Consider the following 18838-nt stretch of genomic DNA (forward strand, 5'->3'; position numbering starts at 1 on the left):
CATTATTACTCCAGCACTCAACCGTATCTTTGTTAGCTCATTAAAGCATGACGTCCAGTAATTTCTTTACCATCTAACACATGCTTAGCATCTCCACTACAATGACTATATTCAATTCCTATGTCCTTTCATGTTTTACTTGAACTGAACCTGCTTCCGCGTTGGAGTTGTAAGGCCTTCATAATTATACTGATGGTTTTGGTAGACGGACATATTAAATGTTTTGCTGCACGCAGAAGAAACATGAAGGTAGAATTACTATTATAATTATTATTCATAAATCCATGAAAAGTTAGAGAAAAACGACTAGATCAGGAATGCTGGCACATAAGGCATTTGAAAACAAATCGCTTTTAAACGTAAAGAAAAACCCGGCTGGTATAGCCTAGAAATAGGAAATTATTGCTTACACTTCCTCTAATAGTGTAAAAATACGTACGTGTTAAAAGAAAAGTTAGAAGTGCCGCTGCGACAATTTGCTAATCACACTGAACAGTAGAACATTGTGTCTTAGGGCGGTGTAAATATAATTGCTCATAACTTTTCTTTAATGATCATGTATGGAAACCCTTTATTCAAACAATTGTCATGTGTAAACGTGGGATTAGCTATAAAAACATATATTAACATTAAACAAAATATAAACAAAATATATGTACGCAGTCTGGTTCTAAATACATAATTTAAAATACAAATGTCTTGGTAATAAATCAGCGTAAAGCATTAGGCTAAAAAGTTACATTCCATTTAATATTCCCTTTCTGTGATTCTCCATATATAAAATAGCTTGAGCGGCTTCATGGAATACAGTTTCGAAATTATCACATAACTGTTTCGGAGATTTTGTGAGAACATCATCTGTTTCGATTCCTACTCGAAGAGTACCGTTGTAGCTACAGAAAGAGATTCCTATTCCTGCGTTGTGTGATTGCGGTGGCCAAAACGTGATCAGCTCAATCTTATGACCATCAATTTTGATTGGCTCTTGCGGACCAATCACACTCGAGACAATGCCCGTTGTTTTATCAACCATGTCATAAATAAACCACTTCGCAACCACAAGCGGAAGGAAATACGAAGCAAATTTCCAACCAATATCAATACTGAAAGCTTCGCCGGAATTTTTTAGCAAGTTCGTGCGTTTCTTTGTCTCCTGAATCGCTTGCATTGAGTGTTTCATGCCACTTGGCAATTGTAACATCAATGTTGCTATGTTATTTTGAAATGTTTTTGCATCTTCAGTGTTCGAGCGAATATCGACTGGTATTAACATTGTGAGGTCTTTCGGTACGAGATATTTCTTCTTCTTGAAATAATTGTGAAGTGCAACTGCTAAACAGCCAATTAACACATCGTGTACCGTAACTTTTAACTTGTTTTTAATCTTTTTCACTAGCGTTAGGTTGATCGGTTTTGTCCATGACATGTTTTTGTTACCCGTCACATCATCACAATGAAGAGCGTGCTGATCAGATGGAAGGAACATCATTTTCACATATGTTAGTGGAAGATAGAACAATCCTTCAAGTATCATTAATTTGCGCTGGCGTTGTGAAAATTTCTTCACATTTTCTGAAGACAACACGAAGCCATCTGCTAGATGGTGCGTAAGGTAATAAAAAAGAGAGGAGCCATCCGCGATTGCATGCGACATACGAAGAAGCAACGCAGTTTTACGAACACCTTTTTCTTCATAAGGGATAGAAATAAATTCCCACGGCGATGAATTACGATCAGATAGTAAGTCCTTACTGCAGTGGTAGCTTATTAACTTCTGTAAATCTCTTTCTGATTTAACAACGGCATCCTGCATTTGAAACACGTGCTTTTCAATAGCAAAATTTGAATCTTCAATCCAATAGTGATTTACCCAGCCAGGAAAAAGATGTTGGGTAGCTTTAGGATATAGCTTTTGACCTTGTTCATTGACAGGTAAAAGCAAGGAAGATGTTATTACATATCTTAGTTTCTTCATATCTTGGACACCATCTAGTATTGTCAATCCGTTTATAACATACCGGTTTTTAGGTGTATCCATTAGCCATAGCACATCCTCACTTTTAAAAGCTGTTGCATTGTATAAAATACGATAAATAAATGTTTCAACATTTCTTGCGATTACCACTGCAACTAGTATCGGAAAAATTGGAAGGAGAATCGCAAGTAAAATCAACCACAGAACTATAGTTAACACCACATCAAACACACTTTTTAAGTATGAAAGCATCTTGGATTGGACCCACTCCAACATAATCACGTTTTAAGCTCGGAATATTTTTCCTGTTATGCATGAAACGTGTTTGTTTAACTTTTTCTCTTTTAAATAAATGCGAAAACTGAATAACCTCGCAATAGCGCAATAGCATGGTTTCTATTAACTTCATAATGTTTTGTTGATTAATTTATGAGAACGTTCGATGTATACCGTCTCAAGCATTCATTAAGAAAGTTCAATGCTCCTGATTTTTTTTTTACACTAAAAAGTATTTTGTGGGTCAAACTGCGGAAGTGAGTAATTTACGTACAATTTTTGGACGCAAAAGGATCATGCTCTACTTCAGTATCTATAAGCTTACCGAGAGTGCAAAAACAATTTTGTAAAAAAACCAGGCTACCATTCCCGCTAAATGACATGATATCTGTGGTTTACTCAGGAGACAAAACAAAAGAATACCGCTTTTAATTATGTCAGAAGGCAAATACATGAAAATAAAATTTAGTGTATAAAATAACAAGAACGTGACCAGACCTCGTTAAGAGCGGTATTATTCTGTTTGGTCTCCCGAGTACGTCATACCAGTTTAAATTCATTCGAATTCAAAATGTGATTTGCCCACGTCAGACACCGAACCATAAAAACAAAAATTCACGCCGGCATTTTTTTTAAGTGAAATGGCTAATTGCCGACGCAAAGAAAAAAATAAAAAAAAAATTAGAAAAGCTGAAAAGAAAAACCATTCTGTAAAGCGTTCGAATTTTGAAAGTGATATAGCGTTCGAAGAAAAACAAAACTGGTTTCTATCAGCAGTATTTTATAGAACGTTTAAAGTAAAGATTGCAATTTGTCCCAAGGGACTAAAAATCTCTTTGAAATAGCGCGAAGTTCGAGATAGCGCATGATCGAGATAAAGCGACTCCACTCTACCAGGTTTTTCTCACAGAATTGTTTGAAATTGTAAAAAAGTGAAAAGTAATAACTTGAACATAAACTTTAAATTCGAATTCTGTAGTACAACTTTTTTGCATTTTCGATACGTGGCCTGTTTTGTTTCTTTAAAAGAAAGAATTGAAAATAAAAATAAGATCGGATTCCATCACAAACTCGTGCGTTTGAGATTATATAAAATGGGAATTGATGAGAGCAGACGTAGATTGTGATTGAACGACAAGTGGAACATATTACTAAGAGAAACAAATTACTGGCTTATTTACATGATCTCTTCATTTATTTTGATTCTTGGTTTACTCACTTACGTACTAATTTTGTTTTACTTATTTTACTCTACTAAAAGTCTGCAAGAGTTATTGTACGAATAATATTAAAAAGGTTTAAATGTTATCTCTTACAATTGCCTATATAGATAGAAACCAGCCTAATAAAATTTTCCGTTTTCTTGATACTTTACTAACTTACTACTGCCAGTCGCAAACGATATATTACAATCAACAATTAACTGAAGGAATGAAAGATTTATTAAGACAACAGGCACCGACACCCTACCGCTACATTCAAATTGATATTATCCGGAGATGTTGAAATACAGTTACCTCCTGGTAACTCAAACACTGGATGACTCGAACTTTCATTATCTCAAACCATTCTCTTGTGCCCCTTGAACTTTCGTTAAAACTTTTTTTATAAAAAACTCCCATTAACTCGAACCTTGGAAAACTTGAACATTTTTTAAATCGACCCATTTTTCGTCCCCCCTTTCGAGAAAAGATATCATCAGCAAAATATATTTCTCTTGTACCTTTCAGTTTTGTTTTTTCAAAAGATGATCCTGAAACTAAGCTTGATATTTTCACTAATCTATTCAAATCATGTTTGAGTAAACACGTCCTATTAAAAAAATGACACGTCCTCCTGTGGATGTAAGACATTTCGATACGAACAACGATTATAGAAATAAACGAACTATGTTTGGGAAGTTTTAATTCGGTTTTAAATCCAACAACAAACCAAATTTAAAGTAAACCAAGTGATTTGAATAGAAATTTTGTGGCAACTATGTAGATACATTATCATTCATTGAAAACGTTGAGATTCATAATGATATCTTTTCTTTGCAACTTACAAAATATGCACAAGTGTAGAGGATTATCACATGATTACGAAATGACATATCTACCGGTCCCGATAAAACTCCAGAAGTATTTGAAAAAAGCTGTTCAGTATATTTCTTCTCCACTTACGCACATCTTCAACAGTTGCACAAACACAATCATTTTTGTGCATAATGGAAGTCGGCTCGAATATACAACCGGTCAACAAAGTCCAAAATCCAAGTAGTTTGTCCAGATTATCGACCTATTTCTATATTGCCTTGTCTATGAAAAATCTATGAAAAGATTATATTATAACAACTTCTGTCTTCACTGAAAATAATACTATCTATAAAGAGACTATAAATTGGGTTAAACAAAAATTATAGTACTGTCACTGCTTCACCCAAACTCAGAGATGATAAAAAAAAGCGATGAAAGAGCCATTCTCAAAAAAGTGCGACGTTTGACACTTTTAAGTCAAAAAAAATAATAACAAATACCATTTTTAAAGAGACCTAATTCCCTAAAATATTTGATCTATTAGGTGTCGAAATCAAACAGTCTGCACTACGAAATACAACGTTTCGGGTTAATACAGTCAATTAAAAAAGCATACTTAAAATATTAGTATAACCTACGTCACCATCTTACAAAGTCATGTAGCCTGACTAACTTTGTTTTAAATATACAATCTTTTCAAGTTTAAAGCAATTTTATAAAATAATAAAACAAAAAAAAATCAAAAGAATTGGTAATTTTTATACAAAAATAATATGTTGAACATTTTTTTCGAAATAAAAACAAATTTTTCGAGGAAAAAATATTACATTTGTTTAACTTTTCTGAAAATCTTTACTATAACAAATATTATTGGAATAATTGTTTTAGAACTTTTATTATGTTAAATAAGATAATTAAACAATAATGTACTGATTGAAAAATTTTCCTGGATCGGAAAAAATACAAACTAAATCAAGCAGGTGAAGTAACGCTATTGGTTAGGGTTGACTTCTCAAAGTATTTGACATCATATGTCATAATATATTAATTAAGAAAATAAAAAAAATAAGTAATTCTCAAAACAGTTTCTTTAAATTCTTCACAGCGAAGATAATTTGTACAAGTCAATTATCGTCTAGGTAGAAACATTCCACATTGAAAACGGAGTTCCCTTAGGACCGGGCCTCTTGTATGTAAACAAATCGCAAAACATAAATAACAATTTATAAATCCTGCTCAGTTAATAAAAATGAAGGTGAAATCAATACACATCTTCATGATTATTTGATATGGTTAACGGCAAATAAACTACGTTTTAATTTTGCCAAAACTAAATACATAGTGTGTTCATCAAGTAGATTATCTTCATTGCACAATTTAGATGAATACTCATCCAACATATTGTTTAACAATTCAACTTTACAAAGAGAACAAACTTGATTTACAATTGACGACCACCTAGCATGGGAGAGTCATTTGAAGAATTTTTTTCTGTCATGTCAGCCCTACGTAAATTGAAGAACTACACATACTTAGTTCTTCGAAAACAACTGAATGGAAGCTTAGTCATGTCAAAAATAGATTACAACGACTATGTATGTAACAGCGTTTTTTTCAGAAAGCAGCATGTAGATTAGTTTTTGGAAGATTTTGTAAACTGGAGGATAATATTATATTAAAATGGCTACCAATTAAAAAGTGTAGAACTTTTAACTTGTTAAAAACTACATACTGGCCTTCTACATGTCAGTTATAGGTGTTAAAATGTAACAAGATTATTAGGTAACATCGATATCAGGGTGGAACCGTCCAACTGTATCAGGATCGTTTCAAGACTTGGCCAATAATTCTTATAATGAACTACCATCAAGACTAAAAGACGTTCAACTCAACTTTGCAAAAACCTACCTTGCAACGACAAGATACCTTGCAACGGAAATTGATATAAATACTTCTTTTGTTTGTTTATTTTTTCTGCCTATGCATTTTGCCCCTTGTCTTGTGTGCTAGTTTCTCGTGCAGCTCATTTCATGCTGATGAATTATCTGTTGTGATTTTCTTTTGACTCTCCTGTTCTATTTCTTTTATTATATTTTATTTACTAGTTATTTGTATTTTATTTGTAATTAATTTTATTTGGATTAGGAGCCATTTTATTGGAAATGAATAAGAAAGCAATTTTTCTTTGTCTTTAATTCCTGTTATTTGTTTTTGTATTCAGTTAATGGCGCCGCCGTGGTTATAGCTCTCGTACTCTGTCCGGGAGACCGGTGTTCGATTCCTCTTTAACGGCGATTCAACATGGGCGAGTAACCATAGCCCGGGGTTAAGCCAAGCCATGTGTGGTAAATTGGGGAGGTTGCACACTATGTGGGCCGTTTGATGTTGCCGGGAGTTGTCTAGTAGAGAGGGTGGGCCCTAATTGGGTTTGCGTAGCTCAAAAGGAGCATTAAAAATACTCTAGGACTCTCTATCTAAACCATGGCCACTCCTGGAAATAATAGACAAGGTATATCCCTCGATATTTGTGAGGCTAGCCATGCAAAATATGCACATCTATCTACCTAGTTAGACTGGATGTTGCTTACAAGTTTAAAAAACGTGTATTATAAATTCTAGAACCTAAATTTCATTTTTAAAGGATTTCCATTACAAAAATGCACTTTACAACTGAGGTTAGTTGGGGGAAATTAGGGACATTATATCGGCAAACTTGCCGTGGAAGTTACGGACTTAAAGGTTGACATTGTTATGCAAAATATATCCATTTCCCGCTCGCTCTTTAAAAATATTAAAATGGCTTCCGATCATGCGAACGAAACTGTATTAAAAGAACCACCAAAAGACACTATCTCGTCTGTTAAATTTAGTCCTGCATCATCAAATTTCTTGTTCGTGACATCTTGGGATTGTGTAGGTATTTTTTTATTGCTTTTTAAGAAAGATTTTTATCTGCGGTTAAGCCTTTCTATAATACACGAGTTCACAATTTCAGCTCTAAACCATAGACCTTTTTGAATGTTTACATTTTCAGCGGTAAGCCTTTTGGGCTTTAACAATTGCTGTTTGTCTGTTTCTTCGCACGAAGGTATCATTACCACTTTGAATATATGTCAAGAGTGTAAATCAAATTATTTTTTCATAGCATTTTTGTCCGCTATGAAACAGCCGCCACCATCAAATATATTCGATTATAGTTTAAAGCCTCAAAAATGTTTCAGTAGAAAGAAATGGGCTGAAAAATATCCTTCTTAAGCAAGCTTTCGCATCTTTCTGCCTGCCACGCAGTTATTAGAGTTAGAAGGGCTTACCGCAGAAAATGTAAACATTCAAAATAAGAGGGCCGACTCGCCGAAAACACCCTATATGGGAGGGAGGCCACAGATGTTTTTTCGTTTTTTTTGGTTTGTAACTGCCCGGAAATGCCTGGACCCGTCTGGTTACTTCAAAATACTGCTGGTTACTGTTGCTTACTGCTAGTTCCTACTTTTAGTATCTATGATAAATTATACATGGAAATAAATGTTTAAAAAATGTTGTTTTGGGTTGATTCAGGTTTCTAATACGCCGGAAGTTGTTCGACAGCCCCGTGGTTTTTGCACCGTTTCTGGCGAGTCAGTACCCTCATCATTCAAAAAGGTCTATTGTTGAAATAAATCTTTCATTTATTTTGATGCTCTTATTAAGAATTGAAAGAAATGGAGTAAACTGTTATGAATTGAGAAGACTTTTACCATGACTAAAAGTGAAATATTTTTTTTTAAATATTTTGAATAGAAAAGTTACATTTCCTTTAGTGTACGGTCGTATAAGTTTGCCACAATTTCAGAGAAACTTACCTAGAAATCCAACTGCTATCATATAGATAGCTGGTGAACTTACCTGCTTGGTGAACTTATACGACCGTACGCAACATATGTTTTAATTCTCATGCCTCGAGACTAATTATTTCTTCAAAAAATGAGAAATGTTCATTATACCCATGGTCAAAGCCTTATTACATTCACTCTGCTTTTCAGTACAGAAAATGAGCAAACAACTTAAACTGTGAAGAGGTGTATTTGAGCTAGTTATAGCTAAGTGTATACCTTCCTTTACGTGATTATATTAACAAATGGCTTGGTTTTGATATGGCAACTGCGCTTGCTACGTAACTTGATGATTTTGACTGTACAACTTCCCTTATGACAACTAAGCAAAAATAAAGTAAACAAGGCCACAATTTCCACATGATCAAGTAATTAATCAATCTAAATTTCACCATACAGCTGTTTTGTGGCAGAAAAAAATGTTAGGAAAATACAATTTGTTATATGTTCCCTCTCAGTTGAAACAGGATATCTCAAGAACGAAATAAGATTTTTGTATTCTGTAAAAAGAATATTAATCTCAGAAGAAAACAATTTTAAAGATTTTACCAGAACAAATCACCACCACTGCTAAAGACGTAAAGCGACAAAAGCTACAAAAAACATCATCAGACATCGGCTTTGTTAAACAAGCACTACCTTATTACACGAAATTAACGCTATGTGGATATTAACGCGGTTAAAAATGACAGGTCATTAATTAACACGGTTGCTTGAGAAGACCTAGTTTAAGTGTGTGGAAATTAACGCGGTTAGAGACAAGTTTTAACAATTTTCATGTGACTAAACATTTTTTATTCAACAACAATTCAATGCAAAAGTTAGTAGAAATGTCTACTCCATGGCATCGAATGGGTTCAAATGAATATAATTTGTACCTATTTCCCGAGTATTTTCAACAGCGCCAACCATTCTTTATAATACTAACTCCTTTTTTTGGTTGGAGGAACTCGTACGCCTCAACCATCACTTTGGCATGATACGGTTTCAACGTAGACAACTTTAAATCTACTTTGATTGAACATCTAGTATCCCTCTTGTTCTTTTCAGGTTACCATACCTCTGCGAGAAATAGCCTTGAAATTTAATTGATGCGAGGAAACAAATTTTAATTGAGGAAAAAAATTGTATGTATATGATGTATATGATAATGTATGTATACACTAGGCAGTTTTTAATCTTTTTTCGTTTTTTTAGATCACAAATTAAGGATGGTTTAATTAACACGGACCAGAAATTAAGGTCGGTTTGACCAGAAATTAAGGGCGGTTTTTATTAACGCGGTTGGAAATCAACCGCGTTAATAACCACACAGCGTTAATTTCGTGTAATAAGGTATATCACAGACTTATACCAACTTTTGCTAAAGTTAAAGGACAATTCCAGAATAACAAAGTTGAGTGGAAAGCTGTTAGATTAATTTTGTCATCTAGTTTATGGAATCATGAATATCAACAAAAGATCATTATTACGCAATTGAATAATTTACTCAATGAAATAAATTCAAGGTGTGGTAATTTACTGACGAAGTTCATAATAGATTCAACGGTTAATTTGATACGCAGAAACAATATTCAACAACTCGCTAATAAAAACAAGAAAGTAGCAAAATTGGCTGTTAACAGAAATCATTTTTTACCGTATGTCCCTGTTGTCAATTTATCCGAATTTTTTCTTAAACACTTGACCCTTGAGTTATGGTTTAAACCATTGTTTTACCGATAAAAACAAGTTTATTAAGAGAAACCTTTCATTAGAAATGGAGACCATTGCATTAAAAATAGCTTCGTCCATCGATTCTCGAAACAGAGAAAATATTCATGAATACTTAAGGTCTTGGAGTACCTGTTTTACTAATAATATTTATCACACCAAAGACGACATGTTCATGAAACTAATTAAACTGAGAAATAACAAATGATTAATGAAGGTATTTCAAAAGGAGTTTACGAACAAACAGCAGATACTACACAAGGACTTAGCAAGTTTTCAAAATTTCCTTTATAGACATTTTAAAAAGCATCCTGAGTTTGACAACATGGGTCCACAATCAAATCAACCAGCTCGATTTTTTGCCACTGCTAAACCTCACAAGTTCCAAACTGTTCAAGAGATCAAATTAGATACACTGAAACTGAGACCAATAATTGATCAAACTGGTACAGTGACATATAATGCGTCTAAAGTTATATCAAAATATCTGCAACCATTAACTAAAAATGATTACGTTATAGACGATAGTATGAAATTGAAAAGAAGAAGATGAGGAATTGCTGTCATGTTGAATCATTGTTTACGAGCATACCTATTGATGATACTATCAGCTACATATGCCAAGAGATTTATCAAAGTAAAGTTTTACCACCGTTGTGCAAAGAAAGCATTTTTCGTAAACTGCTTCGAAAGCTCTCATCTGACTGCATTTTTTCTGTCAACAACCGTTTAATTAAACAAATTGATGGTTGTCCTATGTGGCCCTATGTCTGTTGTATTTCCCAATATATACATGAATAAGATGGAAAAAGATGTGGTTGATCTTGTAAAACCAGCTCTCTACAAACGCTATGTAGACGACACGTGCGAAACGTAAAAAAGATGTGCCCGATACTCTTTTTGAGTCTCTTAATAATTATCACCCAAACATAAAGCTGACAATGGAGATAGACCCCCTTCGTTTCCTGGACACTTAAATTATTCACTTTGGCAACGGTTTCAAAACGAAAGTTCATAGAAAAGAAAACAAACTATACACTGGAAATCGCTGTACCGAAACGCTATAAACGTAATTCGATTCTAGGTGACTTACAGAGAGCCTAAAAAATTTTTGATTATTTTCAAGAAGAAATTGAATACATTAAATTTGAGTATAAGAAAGCTGGGTATCCTCATGGTTTTGTCTATAGTGTGATAAGAGATTGCAACAAAGATAAGGAAGAGTTTTTAATCCCGGATTGGTTATTTGAAAGAAAAAAGATTTATTTCACCTTACCTTACTGCCAACGAAATGAAGAAGACGTAAAATGTTTTATTAATAACTTAAATTGTTGGACAAATAAGAAATTCATTTTCATTGTGTTCTGGAGCACTAAGAAAATCCAGTCTCTCTTTTATCATTGAAAGACAAAATAAAGCACTTAGCATGCGTTATCTACGAAGGTACTTGTTCATGCGGTGTGAACTACATTGGTGAAACAGTACGAAATGCGCAAACACGATGGTCTGAACATAAAAAAATGTCTTGTCCGAACCAGCTAATCATGTTGTCACGAATGATGGACACTCTATTTGTTGGAAAATTTTAAGTTGCGCTCCTAAAAACTGTTTAAGGCGGAGAATTTTGGAGGCATTCCATATAAAGTCGTTAAGGCCTGTTCTTAACGAACAAATTGAATCTAAAAGATTATTACTTTTCCATAACGACGTGACGTAAAAATATAATTTCTTATTAATGTTAATGTATTTTATTTTCTATTCTACTCATCTCATTATTCACAGTCCTTTGAGAGTTTCAGCAAAAATTTAGTATATATATAGTGGCTTTATTGTATTAGCAGTATTACTTCCCTGAAGATGTAAAGTTTTATTTACGAAAAGCTTCATGTATTTTATTGTAACTTTTATATGTTCTTTTTTATATTATAATCTCAGATAAATTGTCAATATTTTAGTAAAACATTTTTTGGACACCTGTCTGAAATTGGTGGTAGTCAAGATGTATCTTTGAAAAAAGATAAAAAATCGCCTAATTAGGACAAACTTTATAAAAAATCAGATCCCTGGATGTATATCTTTCTATTGCTCCAAAAGTAAACACATCATTGGGAAAACTTGGTGAAGTGAATTAACAAAGAGGATCTGTGGAAATTTTTCCTATTTTGTATAAAAAAGTGAAGTAACAAAATTCCTTTGCTCATGTACACCACATAGGTTGCTGTTTTGCCATGGGAAAAAGCATGATACAAGTTCTGGCTATTTTCACGCTCATGTAAAACTTTGGGACTACAATATTTTTATATATAAATTAAATTAGGGAAAGTTTAACGGCGGCTCATAATGACAACGCTAACGACAGATCATTAAACTTAAAAAAAATTCCATTATTATCAAAGATTTGCAGACTTGCTTCATCCGTGCCCCGTCAGCGTTCACCTCCACATTAGTTAAGAACCGTATGGCTGGATTTCTTATGTAAGACCTGGTTACCAACGACGAAGGGGCCAGGCAAAAGAGATTTATGTCTACGTAGTTCTTTTAACTAAGTCAGGAGTTGGTGAATTAGCTAGCATGGTCAGGTTGGCTATAAATAGGCTTGCTCGTGGATTAAATGGACCAGGACTATTCAATAATGCTGAGATCTAAAAGTGTGCGATCGTCTTAACGTTATTATCATTACAAAAAAATTTGTATTAGCGTTATTAACGTTATAGTGTTAAATGTTGCGCTAAAGCGTTAATATTAGCGGTTTAAACCAACATTTTTAAGATGTGTATAATTACGATCTTAAGATTTTGTTTCCAGATATCTACCCCTTATTGATAAACCTGGTATACACGAGCCAGCCAACAGCTACTTGAGAATATTAAATCTTTAATTATATGACGACAAAAAAACTAAGGAATTGTTTGCAGTTAGAAAATGTAACATTTTTCACATTGTTTTGTTTTATAGACATCACGTTTGTATGACGTCAATAACAATAGCCAACGACTATGTTTTGAGCAAGAATCAGCTGTTCTGGATTGTTGTTTTACTGACTCAACGCATGGTTACTCAGGTGGTCTTAACAAAAATTTAAAATGGTATTTTTTTAGCTAGCTTTTCATATTTTTTAATTTTTTCAAGCTGTTACGCAATTCAGTTAAAGTTTATTTTTTTGTAATTTTGCAATATAAACTTAAAGGCTAAGAAAATTTGATTATCTGTTTTGTGTGGCTTAAAAAATGCACTCAAAAATCCTAAGAGAGTGCCCGCACTCAGGATTTTTGAGTGCATTAAAACAGATAAACTTTCTCATACAAATTTTATTTATGTGGCTTAAGTTACATTTTTTGTGAATTATCTATATATCCCCTGATTCTTGGTTTTCTGTTTAAATATTTAAATAACAATAAAAAAACTAGATAGCCTTGAATGCTAGATACTTTTACAGGTATGATTTTAATACATCAGAAGAATCTGTTATTGGTTTACATCAAGCACCAATCAAATGTGTAGAATTCTGTCCTGAGCTAGGTATGTTTTCTCTGAGTTCTTACCAGAGCTACTAATCTTCTGTTCCTAAATTATCTTGTCCACATTATTTGTTTTATTCATGTTGGTTTATGATAGGGATATTAGTGACTGGTAGTTGGGATCAAACAGCTAAATTATGGGATCCTCGATCAAAGAAATGTATTGGTACATACGATCAAAATGAAAGGGTAAGTAGTAAATTATTGTGAAGGAAGAGTAGCTAAATGTTCTTGTGTATATGACATATACATGTGTTTCTAGCAAGTCATTGTATTTGATAATTTTAATGACTGTGGTCTTACTCCTTCTTTTAAAGGTGTACACAATGGCGTTGTCTGAAGAAAGACTTGTAGTTGGAACAGTAAGTTATTGATTACTGTTAATTGATGTGTTTCTTTAATTTTCCACTTACGCAGAATTACAATGTAGTCATTGATATTTCTTTCCCCATGTTGTGCAGAGCATTTCTTTCCAGTTACATTGGTAATGTTTATTCAACATGGAATATAAAGAAGCTGTTTTTTCCTATTGTTGTTAGTGTAGGTACATAACACCAATCTCATAATCAGCTGACATTGTCTATATATTTTTCACTAAATTGATAGCATGCGTGTTGTTCTCTCTCACAATGTCTTATATATTGTAGTTTGAATTTTCTGCTGCAAAAACATGTTCTTACAGAAATTATGTTTTCATACGAGAAGTGCTGATTTCAGCAAATATTCCTATCAAGTTTCATTGACAAGGCTCAACTTATTTATTTATCATAATAAACCCTTCCTACCTTACTGTCATCGTTACCATTTTAGGCTGGACGTAAAATTATGGTATGGGATCTAAGAAATATGGTATGGTTATGTATTTATTATATATTTTCATTGCGATAGGTGAGATGATTTTTTTGTGCAATAAAGCTTCTGTTTTTTTATGTTGCAGAATGTTGTTCAACAGCGAAGGGAATCCAGCCTGAAATTTCAAACGAGATGTATTCGAACCTTCCCCAATAAACAAGGTATGTGATCCTTAAATGGCATTTACACTTATTAGCGAAACAAAATTACACTTAATGCTTATTGCGCGAAAATTATTAAACGTGAAATTACACTGCTTGCGCGGAAATTAGTACGAATAAATAAATATTTTATTATTTCTTTAGTATAATGAGTTTTCGTAATTTCATTGTAATTATAGTGTGGAGCTACTTCCATCCCTTGTTTTTTACCTATTCTTCCAGTTGTATGCCAAATTTTTATTTTCAACGCCAGAACAAAATATCAAAAGGTGTGCAGGGTGCACGAAATAAAAAAAATAGACAAAAGTCGATTAAACACAATTGCTTCCATTGTGCATATTTTTGTGCTGATTTTTGTCTGATGTGATTCTCAACTTTATTGCCTGCTTCTTAATGTTATGTCAGTGTTTTCATGAATGTTTTTTATCTTACTTGGTAAACGTAAGGATATTAGGAATTGTTAAATATTCCTTTTTTTAAATTAAAGTTGAGTCAAAAGCAATAAAAGCGAGGGACATGAGTGGGTAAGGGAGTAAAGTAGTAGGGGTTATGTTAGATATTATTGAATTTCCGCGCCCGAAGGCGTAGGAAATTCTTTAAAACCGTCGTTTTTTTCTTTCGGAGCATTTTTTTGAGAAAAAATTGACCCTGGGATTTCACGTTGGTCCGTCACAGATGTAAACTTCGTACCCAAGCTCCTTAACTACTGGGAAGTCTAGTATTGACGCTTCAGGCCAAAATTGGTATTTGTTTTCGACAAAATTTGGCACAGTTAACAAAAAAAGTATGCTGAACATAATGGTGACATAATAATTTTGATTTTTGTCACCTAAATGTCATTTTAGGCCAAAATTGGTCAAAAATTTAGAATTACTTTATTTCAACAAAATTTGAAACAGTTAACAAATAAAGTATGCTGAAATGATGGTGACATCAAAATTTTGATTTCTTCTTACCTAAATGTCATTTCAGGCCAAAATTGGTCCAAAAATTAAAACTACTTTATTTTTAACAAAATTTGGCACAGTAAACAAATAAAGTATGCTGAACATGATGGTGACATCATATTTTGATTTCTTGTTACCTAAATGTCATTTTAGGCCAAAATTGGTCCAAAAATTAAAACTACTTTATTTTTGACAAATTTTGGCACAATTAACAAAAAAAGTATGGTGAACATGATGGTGACCTCAAAATTTTGATTTTTGCAACCTTAAATGTCATTTTAGGCCAAAATTGGTCCAAAAATTAAAACTACTTCATTTTCAACAAAAATTGGCAAAGTTAACAAAAAAAGTATGCTGAACATAATTGTGACATCAAAATTTTGATTTTTGTCATCTAAATACCATTTTAGGCCAAAATTGGTCCAAAAATTAAAACCACTTCATTTTCGGCTAAATCTGGCACAGTTAACAAATAAAGTATGCTGAAAATGATGATGGTACAAAAGTTTGATTTTTTGTCACCTAAATGTCATTTCAGGTCAAAATTTATCCAAAAATTAAAACTGCTTTATTTTCGACAAAAATTGACACAGTTAATAAAAAAAGTATGCTGAAAATGATGGTCACATCAAAATTTTGATTTTTTGTCAAATAATGCTGTTTAAGACCATAAACGTTTCAATCGCAAGACTTTCAACCATGAATGATAGCCTGTATTTTTTGTTAGCAATTTCTTTTAAAATGTGAGTTTACTATGACACGTTTCGTTTTGTTTGCGTTTGTTGTAAGATATAATGTCACTAGTGTGCTTTATCATCAGAGGTTCATGCACCAAACCCCCTCGAATGTTTGGCACAATAACACAACAAATTAGCAGGTTTTCATCAAATATTTTTGTAGCGCGCGTAAATTCTTAGAGCCTCCAGGGCTTCTTGTTATTCTGTTAAAGCGAAACTTACTTTTTATATTTAACTATATGTAACTTTTCAGGCTACGTTCTTAGTTCGATTGAAGGGCGTGTCGCAGTTGAATATTTTGATCCTAGCCCAGAAGCACAAAAACGAAAATACGCGTTTAAATGCCATCGAGTAAAAACAGAGGGAGTTGAATATATCTATCCAGTGAATGCCATCGCGTTCCATAGTGGGTAAGACATTTTTTTGTCATTTAGAAATCTTTTACTCTTGCTACCGCATGAACCACGTCTCAATTAAGTTCTAAAATATTTAATTTTTCCGTTTTTTTCTTTATCGTATGTTTTATTATATTTTTCCTGTCTTGCGTCAAAACCAAGCTGTGCTACAGTACAAACCAAATGTGTCAAATATTCTCGAAATATTGACACAATGGATTTTTCCACAGACTACGGACTAGTTTGTTATATTACACGTGTTTTATACGTGTAACTGCTATATAAGAATATCAGGGTGGAATTTCGGTTTAGAAACAATAGGTCTATTGTTTAGAACAATAGAGAAATAATGACCAGCCTGGTTAAAATTTCGGTAATCTTATATAAAAAAAAAAGCGTGTACCTGTCGATCAGCGGTATCAAAATCGAGATACTGCTTTCATAAAAATGATGATTTCTATACTTGCTATACACTTTGTGACATGTAGGTAAACATTGCCTACTTCTTGCAAGTTCTTACGTTTTACATTCATGTCTGTTATAGTTACAATACTTTTGCTACTGGTGGCTCAGACGGATTTGTCAATGTATGGGATGGCTTCAATAAAAAAAGATTATGCCAGGTTTGTTTAAACTTATCTCTGTTGTCCCTCTTATCGCAGTGAACTTGAATTTGAATGCGTTGATTACTTATGATAAGAAATACAGCCCAATGTTTTCAAGTGAGGTCATTCGTTGAGAATTTTATTGTCATCAGATGGTTAGTGTGATCAAGCTCCTTTTTATCAATAAACCAAAAGACCTGATGTTTTTTTACAGTTTTTTTTATCGTGTTTTTATCGTGTTTGATGCATACACATGACAAGCGATAGTTGTATAATTCTCATTGTGGGGAATCTGCTTTTGTTAATATAAAGCAGAAATTCAAATCCTAGTTTGTGTAAATGTGTAAATCTATTTCTAAGTTACGGAAAATTTGTTTGACTATGATGAAGATGGCCCTGAAGGTTAATTGACAAAAACGCACGTCTATTAATGTACTTTTTTTGTTTTTTAGTTTCACCGTTATCCAAGTAGTATATCGTCGCTTAGCTTTTCCAACGATGGAAGTATTTTAGCAATCGCTGTCTCGTACTTGAACGAGGAAGGCGAGAAAGAGTAAGTGTCTTTGATACCATTTTAAATCGTTTATTTTTGTTGTAGAATACACCTTTCCCGAGACCATGAGTCATACTTTTTTTAAACTCGTATAATATGAATACAATGTTTGAATTCAGCATAGTTTGTTTAATTTATGTGTAAAAGTTTAACTTGATATGCCAACAGAAAGTGCTATTTTGAGGAGATATATATCACAGTTAAAGTCTTCTTAATGCTCAAGTTACCATGTCCCGCCTCGTTTTCAAAAAGAGGTTGGACATGCCACAAATCTTTAAATTAGAATAGCAGGTTGTTAACTTGCTGCATTGTTTCGAAATTTTCTTTGTTTATGACATTTTTGATAAGGAATTCAAATCTGTTGTCCGTTAATCATAAAACTCAACAGAAAAAGTTGCGGCACATCAAAAGAATAAGTCTCGGGAAAGGTGTATTGTATCAAGCAATGTTATAAAAATGCATTTTGAAAATTTTAGGGATTTCTGCATAATTTTTGGTCATGAATCTTTTACCTGCAATGTTTCTTCCGTATGATAAGTCTGGTAATTTTAGGATAATTTTACGGCATTTTATTTACAAAACTTTAATCCAAATTGATTTTGGCGCATACACATTATACGCGAAGGAAATGGAGCGAATAAGGTATTTCTTGGCAAATGAATAATGTCGCAATTCAGCAAGTTTTGTGGTAAGTTGAGATCGTGTGCTGGCATTCGACTTGTTATCATAAGGCTTCAGGTTCGAGTCTGATAAACTTTCAATGCACTGCTGTCTGTCCATTTGGAGCTGTCTAATAGGCTAGTGTAGCAGACAAGCAAGTTAGAGCAATGCTATACGTATCTCTGGCAATATTGTAACATAGTTAACGTCGAAGGAAGAGCCAACCGTTAAGATGGTATTCCAAAGGACATAGCTTTGTTATTTTTTACAAAAGAACGTATTTTTTTATACATTAAACATTTTATAATTTCCTTTAGGCATCCTGACGATGCAATATATATCCGTCAAGTATCAGATGCAGAAACAAAGCCGAAGTGAAGTTCAAAAAAACATCACGAATAATTTCGTGCTTGGTTGACGTAGTGTCACTTCTAAATTCTGAACAGTACATCAATGGCAACGAACATTTTTTTATTGTAAATATGTATTTTTTTTGGTAAGTAAATTTCGTGTTGAAAATAATATAAATGTTCTTTGTTTTGTACTTCACTTCCATCTA

The 18838-nt window shown here is 33.1% G+C and overlaps 2 protein-coding genes across 2 annotated transcripts; one reads left to right on the forward strand and one right to left on the reverse strand.

Moving 5' to 3' along the window:
* On the reverse strand, nt 1-2308 carry LOC130612726 (uncharacterized). Its single transcript, XM_057434075.1, has one exon. The coding sequence runs from the start codon at nt 2249-2251 to the stop codon at nt 737-739; it is 1515 nt and encodes a 504-aa protein (XP_057290058.1). The 5' UTR covers nt 2252-2308; the 3' UTR covers nt 1-736.
* Nucleotides 2309-7022: 4714 nt separating this feature from the next.
* On the forward strand, nt 7023-18823 carry LOC130662775 (mitotic checkpoint protein BUB3-like). The gene is made up of 11 exons (XM_057461706.1): nt 7023-7182; nt 12807-12937; nt 13288-13370; nt 13467-13558; nt 13687-13731; nt 14180-14218; nt 14307-14382; nt 16320-16476; nt 17006-17084; nt 17519-17619; nt 18597-18823. Exons 1-11 carry the CDS (start codon nt 7066-7068, stop codon nt 18655-18657), a joined length of 981 nt encoding a protein of 326 aa, XP_057317689.1. The 5' UTR covers nt 7023-7065; the 3' UTR covers nt 18658-18823.
* Nucleotides 18824-18838: the final 15 nt, after the last annotated feature.

This window comes from Hydractinia symbiolongicarpus, chromosome 10 (assembly GCF_029227915.1).
Source record: "Hydractinia symbiolongicarpus strain clone_291-10 chromosome 10, HSymV2.1, whole genome shotgun sequence".
NCBI lineage: Eukaryota > Metazoa > Cnidaria > Hydrozoa > Anthoathecata > Hydractiniidae > Hydractinia > Hydractinia symbiolongicarpus.